The sequence below is a fragment of the Barbus barbus genome, assembly GCF_936440315.1.
Source record: "Barbus barbus genome assembly, chromosome: 23".
Taxonomy (NCBI): domain Eukaryota; kingdom Metazoa; phylum Chordata; class Actinopteri; order Cypriniformes; family Cyprinidae; genus Barbus; species Barbus barbus.
The window spans coordinates 18,611,875-18,633,320 of record NC_136751.1 but is presented as its reverse complement, the minus strand read 5'-3'; the positions used below and the strand labels follow the sequence as shown (position 1 = coordinate 18,633,320).

The window sequence follows — 21,446 nt, the reverse complement described above, 5'->3', positions numbered from 1 at the left end:
ACTTTTCTATTGTTTTCACTATTTTTTTGGCAGAACACAATTGCTCATCAATATGGGTGTCTATTGTTGTTGCATCTTGCCGTTGTTTATCATGGTTTCCTCTCCTACATCTCTTTTTCGACTGTGAAACACGGGCCCAAGCCTGTGTTGCTGCCTTGAGCGCCAACTGTTTAGTGCAAAAATTCAAGGCCCATACTGATTATGAAATTTACATAATGTGCACTGTACATATACCAAGTATACTAGTTTGGGGTTGAATGTTAGAATGTGAACCGATTTATAGGCTAATACAAAATCTTTTTTGTAAGGCACGTAGGCTAATTTCTTTTTCCAGTGAGACGGGACATTAAAACAGTAGGCTATAAAGATCATTAAATAGAACAGTAGCACGAGATTGGCATAAACGCATCGAATGTAAACACGTTATTCCGTTCACAGCGTATAATATAAACCATGCCGTGTTTATTCACACAGAGGTAACAGGAGACTATCCCTTTAAACAGAGCTTGATGATTCCATCAGAGAGAGAGAGAGAGCGCCAGAGAGCGAGCAGCGTCCTGGCTCGGTGTGCTACGAAGTGTCAGTGTACGGCACCGCAATACAGATAAACACAAGCCAGGTCATTCCTTACTGTAGGGAGAGAAAAAACGAGTGAAGAAGAGAAGCGTTTTAATTCAAACACAGCCATTTTATTAGTAACCCAACAGCTGCTCTCTGGAGAGGAGGACTGAAAACCGCGCAGCGCTGCCTGTGTGAGGTGGAGCGGAGACACATCTGAAACATTCACATCAAACTTCTCACCCCATCGAGGCGCGGATTGCACCCTTACTACAGACAAGATGGAATAGAAGGACTCCGAGAGAAGCCTAACAACCCAAATTGATGTTTTCTGCTGAAAAAGCGTTAGAGGGGAAGAAACTGGTCCGTTAAAATCAGCTTCAGCTTTGTAGTGGATTGAAAGAAGGAGCTCAAGATGTCTGTACCGGTAAGTTCTTCAATTTAACCTCTGATCTGATTCATCGCGATGTGGAAAAGTTACTGAACTGCTTGATAGTAACTTGCATGCGTTGTACTGGACGCCCAGATGTGGGTCTGGAGGAATGGGCAGTTTGCTCTCGGTAATGCTGTAGTGATGCACACTGGCCATTCGCTATAAGCAGCTGTTCAGTGTTCAGGACGGTAGTGGAACTGAATTTGTGTAGTTCACTCAAGAAAATACACGAGCTGTGTGTCAAAACCTAGTGAGCTGTCAACTAGACAGCGTTTTTTTGGGTGTCATAGGCGCGTTCCGAGGATGTCCGAAATGGTGCGCGTGCCAGTGATGCCCAAAAATACATTCTATATAGGCAGCTCACAAGGTTTTGACACACGACCTCGGAATCCATGCGCTGAAGTAGGCTACAAAAAAATAAAAGGATGCAGAATTTCCTCACGACAGGTTTCCATACTAAATATTTCACCTTGCTTGATGTATTTTAGTAACCCCCCCACCCCTTTACATTGTCAAGAATACTTACATCAAACACATTTTCCCCAGTTTTTAAAAATAACGTTAGGTTTTTTTTTCTTTTTCATTGCTTTATTATTGACCCATATGTGACCCTGGGCCACAAACCTCAGTAGCATGGGTATATTAGTAGCAATAGCCAACAATACATTGTATGGGTCAAAATTATCGATTTTTTTATGCCAAAAATCATTAGGATGTTAAGTGTTCCATTTAAGATATTTTGTAAATTTCCTACTGTAAATGTATCAAAACTTAATTTTTTATTAATAATATGCTATTGCTATAAGGACTTCATTTGAACAACTTTATAGGTGATTTTCTCAATATTTAGATTTTTTATTTTTTTTGCACCCTCAGATTTTCAAATAGTTGTATCTCGACCAAATATTGTCCTATCCAACAAACCATACATCAATAGAAAGCTTTATTCAGCTTTCAGATGATGTATAAATCTCAATTTCAAAATATTTACCCTTATGACTGGTTCTGTGGTCCAGGTTCACATATGTGAAGAACCTTATGATCTTTAACCTTTGGCCTTTTAGCTTGTTGCAGCTTTAAGTGGATTTATTTATTCATTAGTAAATCAATTAACCAAATTTGAGATGTCCGTGTGCAATGGCCTCATAGACCAAAGGTCCCTTGAAAGTAATTTTCACTTGCAGCATTTACTAAATATCTATAGCAATGGATTTGTTTTGATGGATGCGCAAAGTGGGTCCATATTGACAGTTTCTGTCACAAATTCAGATTTATTTGTTACTCGTGTTAACATGGTACTGCAATCAAGAATTAATAAATATTACTAATACTGTGTATATTCACAAGTAAACATGGTTAACCCTGAGGCAAAATCTGTTCTTGCACCATGGACCTATTTCTTCCAAAAGAGTCTCAGTTCAGAGCACTCCATCGAGTCTCAACCTGTGAGACCTGTGTTCTGCCTCCCTGCTGCTTTTGGCATCTCATTTCGACATACTGCAACACGATTTAATGTTTGCCCTCGCTGGCTGAAGTTAAGTGGAAGAAGTCAGTGGATTACTAATACGGGGCTGTGGAGGATGCGCAGCTCTGCAAAACATCATTGCGGATCCCTATTGGAGGAATGAGATTAATTTGCATGTCTTGGCAGCTTACCTATATATTTTCCCACTGCTGTTTTTAGGAGAACTGGCATCTTGATGATGTTATGAATAAATAATAAAATCACTTCTGCTCTATGCATCCAAGTGAGGAAATGGTCTCGGAAGGCCACCTCAGTGGTCTGGACCTTGTTCAGTTTAACTCTTTAAGATAATGCTCAGTGCCAATGAGAAAGAATAGTGTATGTTCCGATTCAGCATCGCTTGAGTACCAATGTCCCACGCCATTTTCAACAAACAGAAGCCAGATTGCTGTTTTTGCCCGGGGTGTTCGTGCTTGATCGCAGCAGCTGTTCTACCACGAAGACGAGAGTATGGTTTGCTTGTCTTGAGACTGCAACTGGTGTGATTCCGTTTACCTGAGACCAACAGATGTCACCAAGAAGTGAAAAACAAACAAGTGTAATGGTTAAGGCACTTTAATCTAGTGTTTGCAGCCTGTTTGCATCAGTAGGAACCCTGCAGGAGTTTCAGGATTGCAACCCACATTGGTTTATTTATTAGGTCTAGGTTTTAATCTGAACTTGTTTGAATTGGATTCTCCATTCAATTCTGAACAGTTTAGGCATATTCAATTAATAGTCCATTTTGCTTGCATAGAAAAGAAATGGCAGAACTTGGGATATTACGGAAATCGTAATATTTCCTCCAACTATGCAGTTCATAGTGGGATGTATAAAAATCTCCAAAAACTGATCTGCGGATTGTTGAAGTATTTCTTGTTTAAAACATTTATTATAGCATTGTGCAAAATTACTAAAAAAATAATAAATTCAAACTTCAGTTATAAACTAAAGAAAAATGTGTTTGTTTGCTTGCCATTATTTCAAAGTATACAGCATTTTAATCTTATCACATCAGTTCTGACTTTTTTTATGCTGTCATTTTTAGTCAGCATAAAAATTAGCCAATGAAATTAGCCAATGAAATAAGCCAATGAAATTAGCCAATGAAATTAGCTTAATCAATGTAGAACCAGTGTTATTTTGGTGTTATATAAATACTATTGTAGTTTTTTTAGTTTTACTTCTTATTTTCAGTTCCTATTTTAATTTTAAGTTTAGGTCATTGTTATGTTCTTGTCTTGATTTATTATTATTATTTTTTAAATATTTCTATATATATAGCTTTATTTTTATTCCAGTTCAAGGTTTAGTAATTTTAGTATTTCAACTTATTTTAGTAAGACAAGATTTCTAATTGAACATTTAAGTATTTTTTTATCTAATATTTATATTTTATTTTATTTCAGATTTATTTCAGTTCACAAATATGGTTTATAACAGTTTCAGTTTTAGTTTTGGTTAACAATATGAAGACACTGCTCCACTGATGCTTTGCCAACATGTGTCCAGCCATGCATATCTCCATACATTTTCACTTAAATTCTGCAATCGTTTATGGATACACGCATACTTCCTTTAATACATAAATTCATAAGTTTGAGTACTACACATGCTCTGCTTCATACATATTGATGGGTATTAATGTTTGGCTGTCAACGTCATTTGCCTTGACTCTAGATCTTTATCCCGTCCCCTGGACGTCTCCCAGAGAGCGTGCACTATGACAGCAAGCCTGCACATACCCCCCCCCCCCCCCCCCCCAACCTCCGTCCCTCTGAGTTTTGCCGCGAGAGGCTAAATGCGACGCCAGCAGGGAACGAGCTTGCTAAATCACTCGCAGACGCCTGACATTTGGTGCTTGTCATAGATGATACTCCACATACATATTAATAATGTTGGCTTAGGTGAGCTGTCGCATTTCAATCAACCAATAAAGACCTTTTGCTATTTGTATGCGTTGCCCTGGCAACTAGAGGCCACCAGCCTTCCACATATGAGTTTCATTGGCAGCGTAACTCATAGTAAACAGCGTATAACGCTACACATGCCATGCATGAACAAGCACGACTCCAAAGACGAATTGCGACACGCGCTTGTAAATACATATATGAATTTCTCTCTGAAATCACACTATTCGTGCTTGTCCTTGCATAGTAAGTGTCTCATCTCAAAGACATTCTTTCCTTCACGCAGTCACACCCCTGCTTTGGCTCTCCCGGCAGGCATCTTTATCCGCTTTTAGTGATTAAGGACAGCCATTTTTTGCTCAAATACACACTCTTATACCGGACACATCTTAATCCAGAGACCAGCTGACACGCTCATTAGTTTATTGCTTGTCAGCTCAAGAGAAAAATAGGAATGCTAGAAGCAGCTGCAGGTGAACAGATGATGAATAGGAATGTAAATATTAATGTTTATGTCACCTCAAGAGTAAATATTCATCCAATTTAAATACCATTCGCATTAGTATCCAGTATATGGGTATATGTGTGAATATTCCTTGTTCTCGTTTATGCCTTGGTACGTTGCACACATATTTTGCATAAGAATACAAATGAAGGGAAAATGGTGTTGTGTTAAGCTGTGTGTGTTTTCTGTAGTATGGAGAGTTGTATGTAAAGCATGAAAATTGAATTACCTTGGACAGCGCTCACATTCTTCAGATGAACTTTATCGATCACCTGATCCTGGCATTGATCTATCTATCTGTCTATCTATCTGTCTGTCTATCTATCTATCTATCTGTCTGTCGGTCTGTCTATCTATCTGTCTATCTATCTGTCTATCTGTCTGTCTGTCTGTCTGTCTGTCTGTCTGTCTGTCTTTCTGTTGTTCTATCATTTGTTCTGTCATTCTGTCTTTCTATTCTGTCATCCTGATGTTCTGTCATTCTATCATTTATTCTGTCGTTCAATCTAGCATTCTATCTATTTTTAGTTTTTTCTGTTATTCTTTCTTATTTCTTTCATTTCATTTCATTTTTTGGTTTGTTGTTCTATTTATTTGTTTGTTTCATTGTTGTATCGTTTTATCTATCATTCTGTCATTCTCTCTGTTGAAAAGCTACAAACCTTTAAACTTCAATACTTCAAGCCATTATTGGTTTACATTTACTTTTCTAGTTACAATTATGGCAACATGAATTTCTTTAAATTTTTTTAAACAAATTTTCATTGTACTTCCTTGCATTTAAATTTGAATTGCATTTTTCATTGGCTTTGCTTCCTTAGTTCAATTTCAATTACAATTCAGGAATATAATTGAAATGTTTATGTGCACAAGTACTGTATATTCAGATGATGGAGTAAAGCAAGTGTACATCTCTGTCTGATATAGTGTAGGAAAAGAATGCAGTGTATGGAATTTGTGGTTTTGTGTGCAGTGATAGTGTGCAAGTCTTCATACTGGCAAACAAATTGATCACTCTGAAAAGATACTCTCTGACTGGTTTTCTTTGTCTGAATATAGCTTCACATACTTCCAGCCTCTTTATATTCACCAAATGCTTTTCACCCCTTTTCTTATTCATCTGTTTTTCTCTGTCCCTCATCTTGTGTCACTCTAAAGGTTCTAAAGGCTTCTTTTTGCTTTTAATTTTAGTTTCCTTGCTTTTAACAGTCTGTGTGTGTGTGCACATGCTTGCTTTTGTGTTGTTAGAGCTTTTGCTGTTATATTTGCTGCAGTGGGGGACATACTCAGTGTGAAATCCAAGTAGGCCCCTTATGATTTCAAAAGCCGGTGTCGTTTTACTGACCCTGGCGTTGACTGTCTTGCAGACGACCACTCTCAGCTGGTTGGGAGGGCACATGCCGGTCCTCACGGGACCTAAAAGAGTTATGGTAAACACGTCTCCTCTAAACAAGTCACAACACCCCCTCCTCTTGACCCCAGGGTGTTTAAAGTGTAGCATCTTGTTTTCTGTGTCTCAGACTGGCAGGACTGACTCTTATGAATACATGGCCCTCTATAGAGTTCTGTTTATGCTGCTGTTTAAGTCATATGTGTGTGTCAACGTGGCTTGGCTGTGCTGAGTCGCTAATGAAACACAGGGCTTTTTCACCATGATGATTTGAACTCAGTGTAACCCGCTCTTTTGTTCCACTGCCCTGTAAATCTCTTTTTTCAGCATTAGAAGGGGGAGGATAGAGGGAATATGTGTGTGCACGTCTGTGGATGGAGATTATGTTGGGTGTGCATGTGCAAAATTTGCATGCCTCGTGTTCATGTTTTGTGTTGCATGATTGTGTTGGTAGACAAAGAGAGAGATGGTGTTGCGCATATTTGTTTGCAGCTCGGTGGACGCTGGATCCTGATGTGGATCATTATAATGCAGCTGTGAGAGTGAAAGGGAGATGGAAAAACGAGCGAGTGTAGTTGTGTGGATGTGTCTGTTTTTGCCACTGCTTGTGCCAAATCGTCCCGTCACCACCGTCGTAAATCTGCTGGCTGATGTGCGCCGTGGTCATATTAATGGAACGCCATCAATCACACCGGGTTGTCAGAGGTTAGACTGTATGTGCATGATGGGATGGGGGAGGGAACTGTACTTACAAGTGAACCTGACAGAGACATCTGTTAAGACTAGACCGATTCAGCTAAAACCAATCCACATAACCTCAGCCTAGGCTTGCTATTTCCAGTGTAGTCTAGTTTAGTATGCCCAGTCCAGTTTATCTCACCTAAATCCAGCTCTGTCCAGTCCGGTTTAGCTACACCCAGTCATTTAAACTCGGATAAACTCAGACCAGATTATCTGAAGCCAATCCAGCTGTACTCAGCTAAATCCAATCTCGTCCAGTCCAGTTTAGTTTGCCCAGTTCAATCCATGTTGGCTAAGGCTTCTCCAGCTGTATACAGCTAAATCCAGTCTAATCCAGTCCAGTTTAGCTAAACCTAGTTAGGTCCAGTTTACTGTGCCCAGTTCAGTCCAGATTAGCTAAAGCCAAGACAGTTTTGCTCAACAAAACCGAGCCTAGTTCAGTCCAGTTTAGCTAAACCCAGCTATGTCAAATTTATAATGCCAGCTTCAGTGTAGAGTAGCCAGTTCAGTTAATCTCATCTAAAACCAACCCATTCAGGTCCGGTTTAGCATGTTCAAATCAGTCTAGATTAGCTAAAGCCAGTCCAGCAATACTCAGATAAGACCTGTCAAGTCTTAGATCCAGTTTAGCACGGCCAGATTAGCTAAAGCCAGTTAATTTTATCTCAACTAAGACTGACCCAGTCCACTCCAGTTTTGCTATACTCAGTCAGGTCCAGTATAGTCTATCCAGTTCAATCCAGATTAGCTAAGGCCAGTCCAGTTTATCTCAACAAAGACTGACCCAGTCCACTCTAGTTTTGCTAAACTCAGTTAGGTCCACTATAGTGTGCCTACCCTTTTGAAAAATCCAGCATATGCTGGTTAGGCTGCTGGTTTGAGTTGGTTTAAGATGGTCCTTAGCTGGTCATGAGCTGATTTTAGATGGTTCTTAGCTGGTCATGTGCTGATCCTAAGCAACTTGCTCCTGCACAGGATCAGTTTAGGACAAGCACATGACCAGCACATGACCAGCTCATGACCAGCTAAGGACCATCTTGAACCTGCTCAAACCAGCAGCCATGCTTCAAAACATACCTAACCATCATATGCTGTTTTTTTCAACAGGGTAGTTTTCAGTCTATATAATCTGAGACCATTCCAGTTGTACTCAGCTAAACCCAACCCAATCCAGTTCATTTAATCATTTTAGCTAAACAGGTCCAGGTTATTTCAGCTAAGGCCAGCCCAGTAAAGTCCAGTTTTAGCTAAGGCCAATCCAGTTCAACTCAGATGTGCCCAGCCCAGTCCAGTTAAATTCAGATAGACCCAGGCAATCTGCAGATTGATCGCTTTCTGAATTGCAGAGTAGCTTGGCAGTGACGAGTGATGAAGTGAAAGGGTCAGATGAAGAGCAGGAGCCAGGAGAGAGGGGGATGGAAGAAAAAGAGACACAAATGAGACTAGAACTGGAAGAGTCAAGTGTAACGGCCTCTAGAGAACCCAAAAATCATATGAAAGTTGAAAAGAGAAAGACATAATGGCAATACAAGAGCAGGGTTGCAGTGAAGGATACAGAGAGAAGAAGAGGAAAGACACCATAAGAGGCTTGGGAAAAGATACCAGTAAGCACAAAGGGAGAGAAATGGAAATTTTGAGGTAGAGCAGGAAGATAAAGACAAGGAGAAGATTACAGAAGATGCTGTATGTAGAAACAGATAGAAAACAATCAATTTGTATATTCTGGGACCACCATCCCCTTCACAATGTTTGACATGCTTGAATAGAACTCTTAACTGTTGAGAAGAAATAGTGAGTTGTTATTTGTCCTTTGCAGTGTTATTTTTAGTACTATTCATATACTGTTATACTGTTATAGTATTTATTAATATTTAGAATTAGATTTTATTTAGATTTTCTATACATTTTTGTAATTGTGTAATATGCTTTTGTCATTTTATGTCACATTAGGTTTTTAATGCATCTATTTATCTTTATTTTTATTGCAGTTTTAGTTTTCATAATTTTGGTTCAGTTAGCTGCCACACCAGTATTTTACATTTTTCATCTAGTATTTATATTTAATTTCATCTTTAAAACTAAAGCTATTAAAATTTGTTCATTGAAATAGTTAATAATAACACCACTGCTCCTGTACATGACATCATCAGCATCCGCCTGCGTTTTAATTAACCTTTCTGTCTGGATGCTCATTAAGGACGTGTGAGTGTAGAGCACCTCAATCACACCCTCTCAGCTGCGTGTGTCCATATGAGTGTGTACGTGAAATATCATATTGTATATGCACATGGGAACTCTTAATGTTAATGAGCGTGCTTGAGTGAGTGTGTGGCACTGACGTGCGAGCGTGCGCCTCTTATTTGATGTGCCTAAGCCGCACTGCAGCAGCATGAAGAGGCTGTAATCTTTAGTTGAAGTCCCGCTAATCCACGTGAAGGTTAATGCTGCACTGTATGTTGCATTCCTTAAATTAAAGCAACAGTGTTTGGGATGTGTGTGTTGGAATGCCGGAACTCAATTTCATAATTGATGGATCAGGCAGATTAATCAACTTTACAACGTATTAACTACATTCCAGGTTTCAGTATCCGACCTCTGGGACAATCCAGGGTCATTTAGTGGCACGCAAATTAATGTACGGTGTATGCTAACACTCTTGAAGCTATTATAATCAGGGTCTCTCTGATAAACAGCAAGCATAATGCATAATTAATGTAATTTATTTCACTCTGGTGCTGGAATAGATTAGGGGTGCCCTCTTTGATTTTGCTTGACCTCCACCATCACCTTACCGTGGTCCTCCTTGAGGAAGCGTCTCATTGGAAGTCGCCGTGGATGTGTTCTTGCTCCTGTTGACCTTTTCGCTGATGGGAACTTGTGAGGTGTGATTGGGGATTTAGGGAGAGAGAGCACCAGACCGAAAGGTGAGAGAGAGAGGAGATGATGGGGGAGAGTGACACAAAACGAGAGACAATTTTGAAGTGGGCGACTCCATTTCACACAGCTGCTACAATGTGACCTTTCTGGAGACCGTTGTCCCTCTTCCTTATCAATGCAGTGCAGCGGATTAAAGTTGCATCAGCTGCAGAACGCGCTAACCCAATGTTGCATCTCCCATTTTTCTACTAGAGCGGCGAGCTTTAAGCAGCTTGTTGCCTTTTTAAAGTCGACGCTAGTGAGCCACGCTTGCCCAAGGATAATAAAGGGACGTTGCACGTTATTACTCCAGCTTTGCGGTAAAAGAAAAAGTCATTTGTAGGCAACAAAGAAGCTTGATGTGAAAGAAAATTGATTTTGAAGATTGACTTTCGATCTCTCGTAGGACTTTGCTGGTTTCGTAGAGTGGCTAGCGACAGCTGGGATCATGCTTTTGTGCCACAGTCCCATTACAACTCGCATACATTGTCAAACACATACTTAGAATATTCACTCTCTCACTTAAAAGACAATGTATGTTTCCATGTTTATGATCAACAATCTGACATCTATGGAAATCTGTTTCTGTCTCAGAGTATATAAGGTATTTGCAACTATAATGCAAATATTGTAACTTTTTTTGCATCTTTATATGTCTTAATGGTCAGATTATATCTTGCAATGTTTTGTTTCTTCTTATTGTGACTATCAAAATGTGAATTTATTTTGCATTGTGACTTCATATCTCACAGTCGCAATTTGTTTCTCTTTTGTTTCTTTCTAATTGATTTTATCATAGTTTAATCATTTATTTTGCAATGTGACATGTCACTTATTTGTGTCTCATAATTGCAACTTAATTGTCATAATGTTGTAACTTGTAAAATTGTGACTTTATCGTCGCTGCAGGGCATCTTTATATTTTTCACTTTTCAATTTATATCTCACAATGTTATTTCGTTTCTCATTATTGCAATGTCATATCTCAAAATGACACTATTTTGCATTGTGACTTAATCTCACTGTTGTTCTTTATTTCTGATAATAATGGTGACATTTAATTGTAAAATGTTCTTCTCATTGTGATGTTTTTTTAATCGCAAAACGACTCTATTTTGTATTTTAATTTTTACCTGACAATTATCTGCTTTGCTTTTTACTCTGAGATGGAAACTGACTTTTGTAGGCATCCATTTCTTGATGTACGAGCTGTTTATATGTGCTGATGTTTTTCTTCCTTTATAAGGTCCTTGTGTGAGTGTGTGTGCGTTAGCATGTTAGTCTCAGGAGGGAGTAGCTATTATAAAGTTTATGTGCTATAGGAATGCTGTACTTCCTGTAGTACACTCAGAGTGCTGTATAAGAATCCCAGCATGATCTCCGGAACGCTTCCAGCCATCCACTGCAAACTCATCAGTTACCATTAATGAACCACAGCTGGCTTTTATAGATATACCTGCTGGACATTCATATTCTCCCAGCCTAGTTCTTCTCTCACAGGTTCTTACAAACTTTTATACTTCATTTAATGCATCTTTATTAGAGTTGCTCATGTGTGCTGATGTGAGACTGGTTTGGGTCCAAAAGGAAGACTTCAGTTCCACAGTAAGGGAGATGTTTGGTGCAGTGGTCATTTTTCAAATTATGGTCTTTTAGGTCTACGATTGTATTGACTAAGCCCATTGAATTGGTCTCTTTGGTGATAAGTAGGATGTTTATGCTCTGTTGAATGCATAGATGTGTGTCAGTACAGGTTGCCAGTAGATCTCGCTACCCAGTGAAGCAAGTAAATGATGGGTTTCAGATAGAGGCAGCGTTTATCAAGGTCTTTAATTTACATAGCAGGTGGAGGCCCTGTTTTCATCCCTGTGGCTCATGGATCATTGCTAGACTTGGCAACAAATGAAGGTAACCAATGTGACCAATTGCAGACTGGTAAAAGAAGGCCTTGTTCTTCATGACATGAAAGGTTTACCATCTGGGCCCCCTACCTGGATTTTTCCTGGTCTCTGAATTTAGCTACATGGCTGAGGGACTCCTAGTGTTCCTGGAGGCCTGCTCTGGATTGGACCAGAAAATATGGAAAGCTTATTGTATGTTTGGTCCCATTTAAAGCTTAATTTATGCACAATGAACCTTTTGAACTTGGGTTGGTCTGATTGATATGCATTAAGGAGATGAATGTTAATGTATGTGGGATGGACAGATGAACCAATCTACTGTGTTCAGTGTCTGAGGAGAAGCTTCTGTTCTTGTCCTGTGCCCCTTTGCCCTGTTGGCTGGGCAGGTAATCTGCTCAACTGCCATGTGAATTGGGTTTGAACTGGGAGGGCAAGCAATTTACTGCTCATTCACAAACTGTTCCCCAGCTTATGAGAAAAAAGAGGGGGATGGGGTTGAGAAAGATGAAGAGGAAAAGAATGGATTAGATAGAAATGGAGAGTAAAAGATAGAGGATGAGATGAGAAATACAGAAAGACATTAGGAGATGGAACAAGTAGGAGAAATATAAAGTGAAAAGAAGGGATTGTGAAGAAGAAATATATGGAATAAGGAGAAGTAAAGAAAGGCTGTGGGATCTGTTTGCATGAGAGAGAGAGACTCAAAGCTTTGTTGATATGATGGTTGTACCACCTGTAAAGGTTCCAAGAGTCCCAATGTTTTTTCAGTATTGCATTGCATACATTTTTCAGTTGTCAGTTGTTTTTATTATGCATAATTTCTTTGACATTTTTTACTGATAAACAGTATCCGTTAAATGTTTATGCAATGTTAGTGTGATGTTGTGGTCAGGTTCTGTGCCTGAATTTTGGAAAGCTATTTTGCAGACTTTTGGACCGCCACACTGGAATGCAGGCTTCCATTCCTCTCTTTCTCACTTTTTCTCTCTCCCCCAATACTTTTCTTTTCTTTTCCAGACTGTGTCCAGGAGCTCTGGGCTTGGAAACTCCCAGAAGCCAAAGTGAGTCTGGGCTAGACTGCTGTCATGTCAACAGCCACTGTGCTGCTAATATACACAGGCACCTCAGCACTCGATCATATCATCGTCCAGAAGAGCCCCTAATGCCACAGGCTTCACCCCAGCACCCAGGATAGCTTTTGTGTCATGGAACAGTTTCCTGTGTCACATATCAGCTTCCCAAGACACAATCCCTTTTTTTTTTCTTTAGCATTTGAGTAGTGCAGAGCATCTTGTTACTTACTATGATAGTATCTTTCCAGAGATTACATGAGTTGTGCAGCTGTCATAGTCGGAAAGGATAATATGAAAACTGCAGTATTAGTACTAGCAGGCAACACGTTAAAAGAGGATAATCTGAAAAATATTTACTTAGAGAAAGTGAATTACTTTTTATAGTAATTGGGCTGTGGGCATTTTTGAAAGCCTCGTCAGATTGTAGAAAAAAAAAAGAGAGGCTTGCCTCGACTAAGGCCTTGGTAGATGTCCAGAGATAGACAGAGAGAACAGCAGAGTTACACACAGTTTGAATTCTTAAAAACAACTAGTAACATGAATGCAGGGATCTTGAAATGTTGGAGCTATTTTTAACTAGACATTCTCATGCTAAGAAAACATTGAGTGCAAAGGAAGAATTACTTGAGTCCTGTTTTCATAACTATACACTTGTCATGTGCCAGACTGTTTTTGGTTATTGTTTACTTTTGATGGGCTGTGTGTCTATGGCACCTAGTTTATTCTCCCACGGTGCCTTAAAGCTTCATAACACAAGACCATCCCTCTTTAGCATTTGGTTTTATTGGTGCTGGATGAGGACACAGACTATTCTGATATTATTTGTACCTATTTGATCACAGTACAGAAGATTTTACTCTGGAATTGATTAGATACAGCAGCCAGTACGTTCACATGTGATACCCAGTAGAGCAGTGTTGTTGCGCACGGTAGGATGTCTTATAGGATTGCCCTCAGAGAGGAAAGAGGCACAGAGTGAAAATGAAATGAACATTCCTCACACTTTCACAGCATATATACCTCCCTCTGTATCTTTTTATGACGGATTTAAAGGGAGAGTTCACGCAAAAATGAAAATTCTGTTATTAATTACTCACCCTCATGTCATTCCAAACCCATAAGACCTTTGTTCATCTTCACAACACAAATTAAGTTTAATTAAGTTTTTCATCAAATATTTTTTGATGAAATCCGAGAGCTGTCTGACCCTGCATAGATTATGGTTGAACCACTGTTGTCACATGGACTATTTTAACGATGTCCTTACTAGCTTTCTGGGCCTTGAACATGTCAGTTGTGTTGCTGTTTATGCAAGGTCAGAAAGCTCTCGGATTTCATAAAAATATCTTAATTTGTGTTCTTAAGATGAACGAAGGTGTTACGGGTTTGGAACAACATGAGGGTGAGTAATTAATGGCAGAACTTTTAAGAACAAATTAACCATAAATTACCATCACCTTGAATCTCTAATGAGTTAAATTTCACAAAATACAGAGCCTGGGTTTTCTACCACAGGGCCCATTATTTTATATTTTATTTAAAAAATACTCTGTGGAAAAAAAATACTCTGTGAAGAGGCTTTGTACAGCTGACCAGTCGTTTTCTCTTCTTTTTTCTTTTTTTGCAGCCGGTTGTTCTCACCAGCTGAATACGGCCTTTGAACTGTGTTTGCTGACTGACCGGTGTGTGTTTAATGTCTGTTTGATAGCAGATTGATGGTGTGTGAGGATGCGTTTTACGTCTGACTGATGTGTTTGTCATTGAAGGTGCTAAGACTCTCATACGCGCGCACATACACAAACACACTCACGTACATCCGTTGCCGTTGACACACTGATGGATCAGGTGGTGGCACCAGCTGGGAAGAGGTATTGTTCTGGTCTCCTGCATGTTTCCTCTTCCAGCTCACTGAGCTGGCCATTTTACACTCTGTCATGTGTTTGTATGTGATGAAATAAATGGATTGTAAATATTTATTGGCGATGAATACAGCGAGAGGCTCTGAATCGCTGTTCTGTTAGCTGCAAACCTGTCATCGCTCTTGATAGTCTCTCGATGGTACCCAGATCCACAATGTGACTGAACAAGAATGAATCTTGGCAATCAGCTGTTTTTTGCACACATTTTTAATATGTGCACTAGGGCTGAGTATCACTTGGCTATGTGACTTTTATTGAAACTGCACTAAATATATAAGATACAGAAATAGAGGAAGAAGAGTGGGTGGTAATGGCGCAGTGGATAAGACACATGCCTTTGGTGTGAGATACCTGGGTTCGAATCCACTGTGAGACACCAATGTGTCCCTGAGCAAGACACTTAACCCCTAGTTGCTCCAGAGGCGTGCGACCTCTGACATATATAGCAATTGTAAGTCGCTTTGGATAAAAGCGTCAGCTAAATGAATAAATGTAAATGTAAGAGTAATTGAATTCTCAATTCAAGAACTGTTCTCCAAAAAAAAAACAGGCATGTATCTTTTTAAATATACAATTTTTCTAGCACAAATAGCAGTGTTGTCATACATTATACGATTACCATGATTATTACTCGGATATAATTACTCTGATATACCTGTATGTGATATGATTTTGATCATACCGCCCACGCTTGTGTGGTTGTGCGTCTTGCTCAGATAAGCTATTTCTCTGATCATACATTCTTCGCATGATATCATATCATATTGATTACATTTTCTCATTTATCCATTTCAATCATGAGCTGAGATGAGCTGAGCTTTGGATCTTAGTGTTGTGGTTGGCTCGCAGAACTTCCTCCAATCATATTGCTCCTTATCAGGATTTTATCTCCTGTTCTCAAGGAGGGAATCAGACAGACCTTAGACAGTCTTGCAGAACTTCGATTATCTGGGATGGGGCCCACAGGGAAATCTTTCTCCACTGGATTACTGCTCAGAGGTCGTTCATTGCTCATCTGTGGACAAAGCAAAAAACAGCAGTGCAGGACAAATACAAACACTGGGAAGATGGCATACCCTGAGATGAAATAATGCAGAATAGCTTTGGGGAAATGGCACAACATAATATCACTTGATTCTACTCCGAATTGTTAAGCTAACAATGTGATCTCTATCTATCTATCTATCTATCTATCTATCTATCTATCTATCTATCTATCTATCTATCTATCTATCTATCTATCTATCTATCTGTCTATCTGTCTATCTGTCTGTCTGTCTGTCTGTCTGTCTGTCTGTCTGTCTTCTACTGTTCTTCAGGATTTTTGATAAATAGAAAATTCAAGCATTTGAAACAGCATTTGAAATAGAAATCTTACGTAACAAAGTAAAAATCTTTAGGCCTACTGTCACTTTTGATAAATTTTATCCATCCTTGCTGATTAATTAATTATATTTTTTTCTAAAACTAAATGTACGACTCCAAACCTTTGAACGGAAGCATATATATAGTACTTTGCAAAAGTCTTTTAAGATGGTTATTTATATCTTTTTTTATTTATGTCATTTTGCTGCCACTTAGATATCAAGTATGGGTTTACAAACACTCCTTTTGCAAATATTGTAATAATCCAGTGAGGTTTTTATATAAACAAAGAGCAGATGGTACAGTCCACACAGAGATCTGATGTCACCATGACTGAGTCAGTCTGGGATTACATGATGAGACTGAAGCAGTTGAGACGGCCTAAATCCATAGAAGAACTGTGGCAAATTCTCAAAGAAGCTCGGAACAACCTCCATACAAAATTCCCCGATGATGGTGAGAGCTTTTGCAGCTTTGCTAATGGAATGCTTAGAAATCTACTACAGACACACTAAAACAAAATATACAAATAACTGTCTTTAAACAAATGTTGCTGTGGAGCATCTAATATCCTTAAGACTTTTGCACAGAACTGTATGTACAGTATAATATAGCATCACAAGTTTAGAAACCTCAAGTATTCATATTTGTAGAAACAAGACATTTTCTTATGCAACCTCTGGGTCTTCATCATTGTATCTTTAAGAGTTTAATTAAAGTCAGTTACTAGTCTGAATCAACTGAGCATTAGCAGAAATTCATATGCCCTTTGAAAAGCACTATTTGTGTTTTGCACATGCTTTACCATTACCAGATTTAACCATGCAGAGTCACTTATGAGCTTCTGTGATGGTTAGGATGCTGCCTTAGAAGGCTGCTGCCTACAGGAAGAGGCAACACAATTGTTGTTTCAAATTAAGTTTCATTACTACCTAAAACCCATCTCCTTAGAGGTTAATAATGCTTTTAAACATTGTGATTTACTCTTGTGCTGGTCAGACCGGAGGAGGTTTTAGGGGCTGATGTGAGTTTCCTTATCATCATCATCATCTCGCCATTTCTCAGCGGTCCTGCACTGGGCATGCTCACTCAACTCTGTGTTAAGGGTCAGGAAACGGACCATTCCTTTGTCCTGTCTGGCTGCTGAATAGACTTGTGTGTATCTGAGATACAGTTTGTGTGTATATGCTGGTGAAAATATGTGTGCGTATGTGGTGTTTTTTTCTGCACGTGTTTGTGTGCCCAGACCAGGGCTCGTTAAGGGAATTTTGCTGGAATGCTAATCACATGCTCACTAATGGACACAGGGAGAAGAGTAGGCAATGCCCCGTTGACTGCAGAACAGCTAGATAAACAAATGCAGAGAGAGAAGGAGAGGCCACCTAATGTGCAATGCCTAATTCAAAGTCTGAAAACATTTTTTTTTTTAAATACCGAAATAATCTTATTAAATGATTTTTTTTTGACAGCATCTGAAATTGAAAATCATTTACTAAATTTGTCTATGATATTAATACTGATGTTATGGCTGTGTGAAGCCTGTAAACCAGTTTACTTTTGCATATTACAGTAGATGTGCCAAACTATCTGCAAAGTACTGTTTACAAAAACTGCATTCACAGGAATTATCTGTAATTAGTGATAATGTTATTAAAGGTATTTTTCTGGGTAAATACAAGTGAAATGTTATCGACAGGATCTGTTGCAAGTGGTTGATTAAAACGGGAAACAATTTCAACTTGTCACTAAGTTTGTAAAAGCAACCAATAATCATATTTTCAGTTAAATCTGTGGGACAATTAAAGTTTGAGCACTGGAATGAACGTTATTGTGCTGTTTTAAGAGAATAGCCATAAAATAATCAATTACTAGCCTTGAATCCACATAGAATCATTTATTAACTTTGTCTATTATATACGGTTCTTGTCACGTCTGTTTGAAGCCTGTAAACTCGGTTATTTTTAATGTTAGATGTGCCGTAACCATCCACAAAATATGGTTTATATAAACTATATTCACAGGAATTGTGGTGATAAATGACGTGATAAATGATGTGATAAATCAAACAAAGTTTTGTAAAGTTGGCAACGAGCCACCTCTTGATATTGCACAATTATAAAACTTAATTTTTTGGCTGAACATTTTCAGTTGGTGAAATTTTGGTTGGTGAAAAGTTGTTTTACCTTTTAAATAGAACAGTTTAGACAATTGTACGGATCCCTTTTAGGGACATTGTGGAGGGAAAAATTTGGGGTGAGTGGAAAAAATTTGGGGTGGGAGGAAAAATTTTTTTTCAAATGTTTTGCGTTCTCTCGCAAAACTTTTGCGTTCCCTCGAGAAACTTTGCGTTCCCTCACAAAACGTTTGCATGCTCTTGAGAAACTTTGCATTCTCTCGCAAAACTTTTGCGTTCTCTCGCAAAGATATTTGCTTTCCCTCACAAAACTTTTGCGTTCCCTCGAGAAACTTTGCGTTCCCTCACAAAACTTTTGCGTTCTCTCGCAAATATATTTGCGTTCTCTAGCAAAGATATTTGGCGTTTTAGAATGTCCCAAACCTTGAACTACTGACTGTATTTCTTTATACTTGAGTCCAAGTTCAAAATAAAACTCTATGGACCGCTCCATTGTGAACATACGGAGCTGTATGAACCACTGCAAGCTGTAAAGTAAACCGTCCGAACTCAACTGGTTTTGCGAGAGAACACAAATATCTTTGTGAGAGAATGCAAAGGTTTCTCGAGGGAACGCAAAAATTTTGCGAGAGAGAACACAAAACATTTGAAAAATATTTTTTCAACTCACCTCAAATTTTTCCCTCCACAATGTCCCTAAAAGGGCTCCATACAATTGCACATATTAAATCGTATTCGTAATTTATGTTACATTTGTTACTACAACAACAACAAAAAAACAAGTTTTACATTTTGTTTTTAATACTTTTTGAAATACTTGCCCCATAGACTTACATTATAAGTGTGTTACTTACAAGAAAAGTGTGCTAGTTATGTCAAAATAATTTTTTGTGGTGATCCAGGAAATATGCTGTTGAAAAGCGTAAAATGAAAAAGTATTTAATCCAGAATATTCTTTTATCACTCAGTAACTCCAAACTCGATTGTATCAGATAGCCTATATAACTGCTGTAGGTGATGCACGATGCCTGTTTTAGTAATCAGACTTGCCTTGTCAATATTTTTGGTTTGCAAGTATGCATATTCACTTAGCATGAAATACTTCAGTGGTCTGCGCTCATAAATCACAGCTGTTTTTATTTTCAAAGTTATGATGAACAGTTGTTTCTGAGTGTTGGCTCACTCCATTCTCCAGCTCCTTGAGTCTTGAATACCCATCATTGTCAGATCGCAGGGATGTGTTCTGTTGCCTCCAGTAGCAATCCATTAGAGAGGAGGTATGCCTCCCTAATGGAGAAACTTCAGGAGGCAGAGATTCCTACAGATGGGGTAGTTGTGTGCTTGTGTTTGTGCATGCACTTTTCACATTGCCCTCTCTCAACTCTCTAAATCCATTATCCAAATGTAGGTCATTTTGGTGAGAAATCTTGTGTGCCGTGACATGTTTTCCATGCTCCGCCCACTCTCAAGCCTCAAAGCCAAATGAAAAAATAATCTGCATTAATACATACAGACACATCACATGGAAGGACCAGGATTGATGGTGACATTTCCATGTGGCCAGATAGTTTGAAGAGTTCTTTCTTCCATCCCATCCTGACAGCAGTGAGACTGAGATAGCTGCATGTGTGAAAGAGCTTTGATTGGGTTTCATCTGATCCAGACATTATTTCTCCTTGAGTGGACTTGGGAAAAAAGCAGGGCTGATGGGTCTCTCCTGGCATTTTGCTGTCAGTGGAGCATGTCTGCATATAGATTTGTGATTAAATGGTGCAGTATACCTGGATTTCTCTGTGTGTGCTCACTCTGTACACACAGTGGCCTCAAAAAGTATTGTTTTGAGCCACACTTTGTGTATTGTGTTCACATAATATGATAAAAATTGAAATCAGGTAGCATTTATTTTAAATATCATTTAAATATAATTTGTTTGCATATGCTACATGATTTGATGTTTTGTTATCTAACACAGTGATATTCCGACATTTCATATGTCCAGCATTTTACATTTTAGTATTTATTAGTATTTTCAGTTTTCATTTTAATTTGAGTTAAAAATTAGTTTTTAGTTAAATTTTTTTAGTTTATTATATATATAAGTTTTATTCATAGACTAATAGCTTTAATAATATAATATAATATAAATTCTTTATTTCAAATTACAGATTTTTAAATCATTTAAAATTTTGATAATAACAACACAGTATATACAGTATATGTAGTGGTCAAATGAATAATAAAAAATCCAATATTGGTCAATGACATTAACCAATATGGAATTGATATATTGGGCATCCTTTAATATTTCTATGTTGTTGTTTTTAAAAGAAGGCTGTTTATGATTTGCATGAACTGATGTTTGCACAGCTACAGTAGAAGCATTTGTGTTTATGTATTTGAGCATGCTTTGTGCCTTAAGGACTATAAAAAGAGAACAGCAAACAGCAAAAAAAAAAAAGGTTTTTGTTATATAGTGAAACATAGTGAGCGTGTGCTGAGCAGTGAGGACTGACACTCACTGCTAGCCAACAGGTCAGGACAAGCAGACTATCAAAGAAAACATTGCCGTAGGCGGTGCATTCCTGAGGTTATGCTTTCTTCTTGTGTTTTAAATCCTTCTGTCTGTTGTCCAGGCTCTAGTTTGTGTTCTTCTCTAGTTTGATAGTGTCAGTAGGGTTGGTGGTCAGACAGTATGAATGGGAGCGTGTTTATGTATGTGTGAGATTGGCAGGAACATGAAGCCTGACAAGGGAGCACAGGTCAGGAAATCCTGCCATGGAGACATACAGTACTCACAGACATCTCTCACTGGCAAAAACACAGATAAAATATTATTTATGTCTGGAGCAGGTATGCTTTCATAAACAGGTTTGTGCAAATTTTAGGAATGTGCAAAACAACATATTCTAGTATTATTTGTGTTGACTAAATTCTGTTTGACTAACTTTTTTCTGCTGACCATACTTGTTTGATTAATGTTTTCTCAGCATTTTAATTAAGATTATTTTAATGTAACAAATTGTATATAAATTGAGGCCCCTGGAAGTTCGCTGAGGCCCCCTAATGGGCCCTGGCCCCCCTAGTTGAGCATTACCGA

The 21,446-nt window shown here is 38.5% G+C and overlaps 1 protein-coding gene across 5 annotated transcripts in view; it reads left to right on the top strand.

Moving 5' to 3' along the window:
• Nucleotides 1–523: 523 nt before the first annotated feature.
• The window catches only part of LOC306842658 (breast cancer anti-estrogen resistance protein 1-like), an 88,805-nt gene continuing 67,882 nt past the window's right edge, over nt 524–21,446 (top strand). For 2 of the 5 annotated variants that reach the window (XM_079373630.1, XM_079373627.1), the window contains exon 1: nt 547–985. In XM_079373630.1, the coding sequence (XP_079229756.1) occupies nt 974–985 (12 nt within the window). In that variant the 5' untranslated portion in view covers nt 547–973. Of the gene's footprint in view, nt 986–21,446 lie in introns of all 5 variants that reach the window. The other 3 variants (XM_079373629.1, XM_079373633.1, XM_079373631.1) reach the window with 3 other exon arrangements.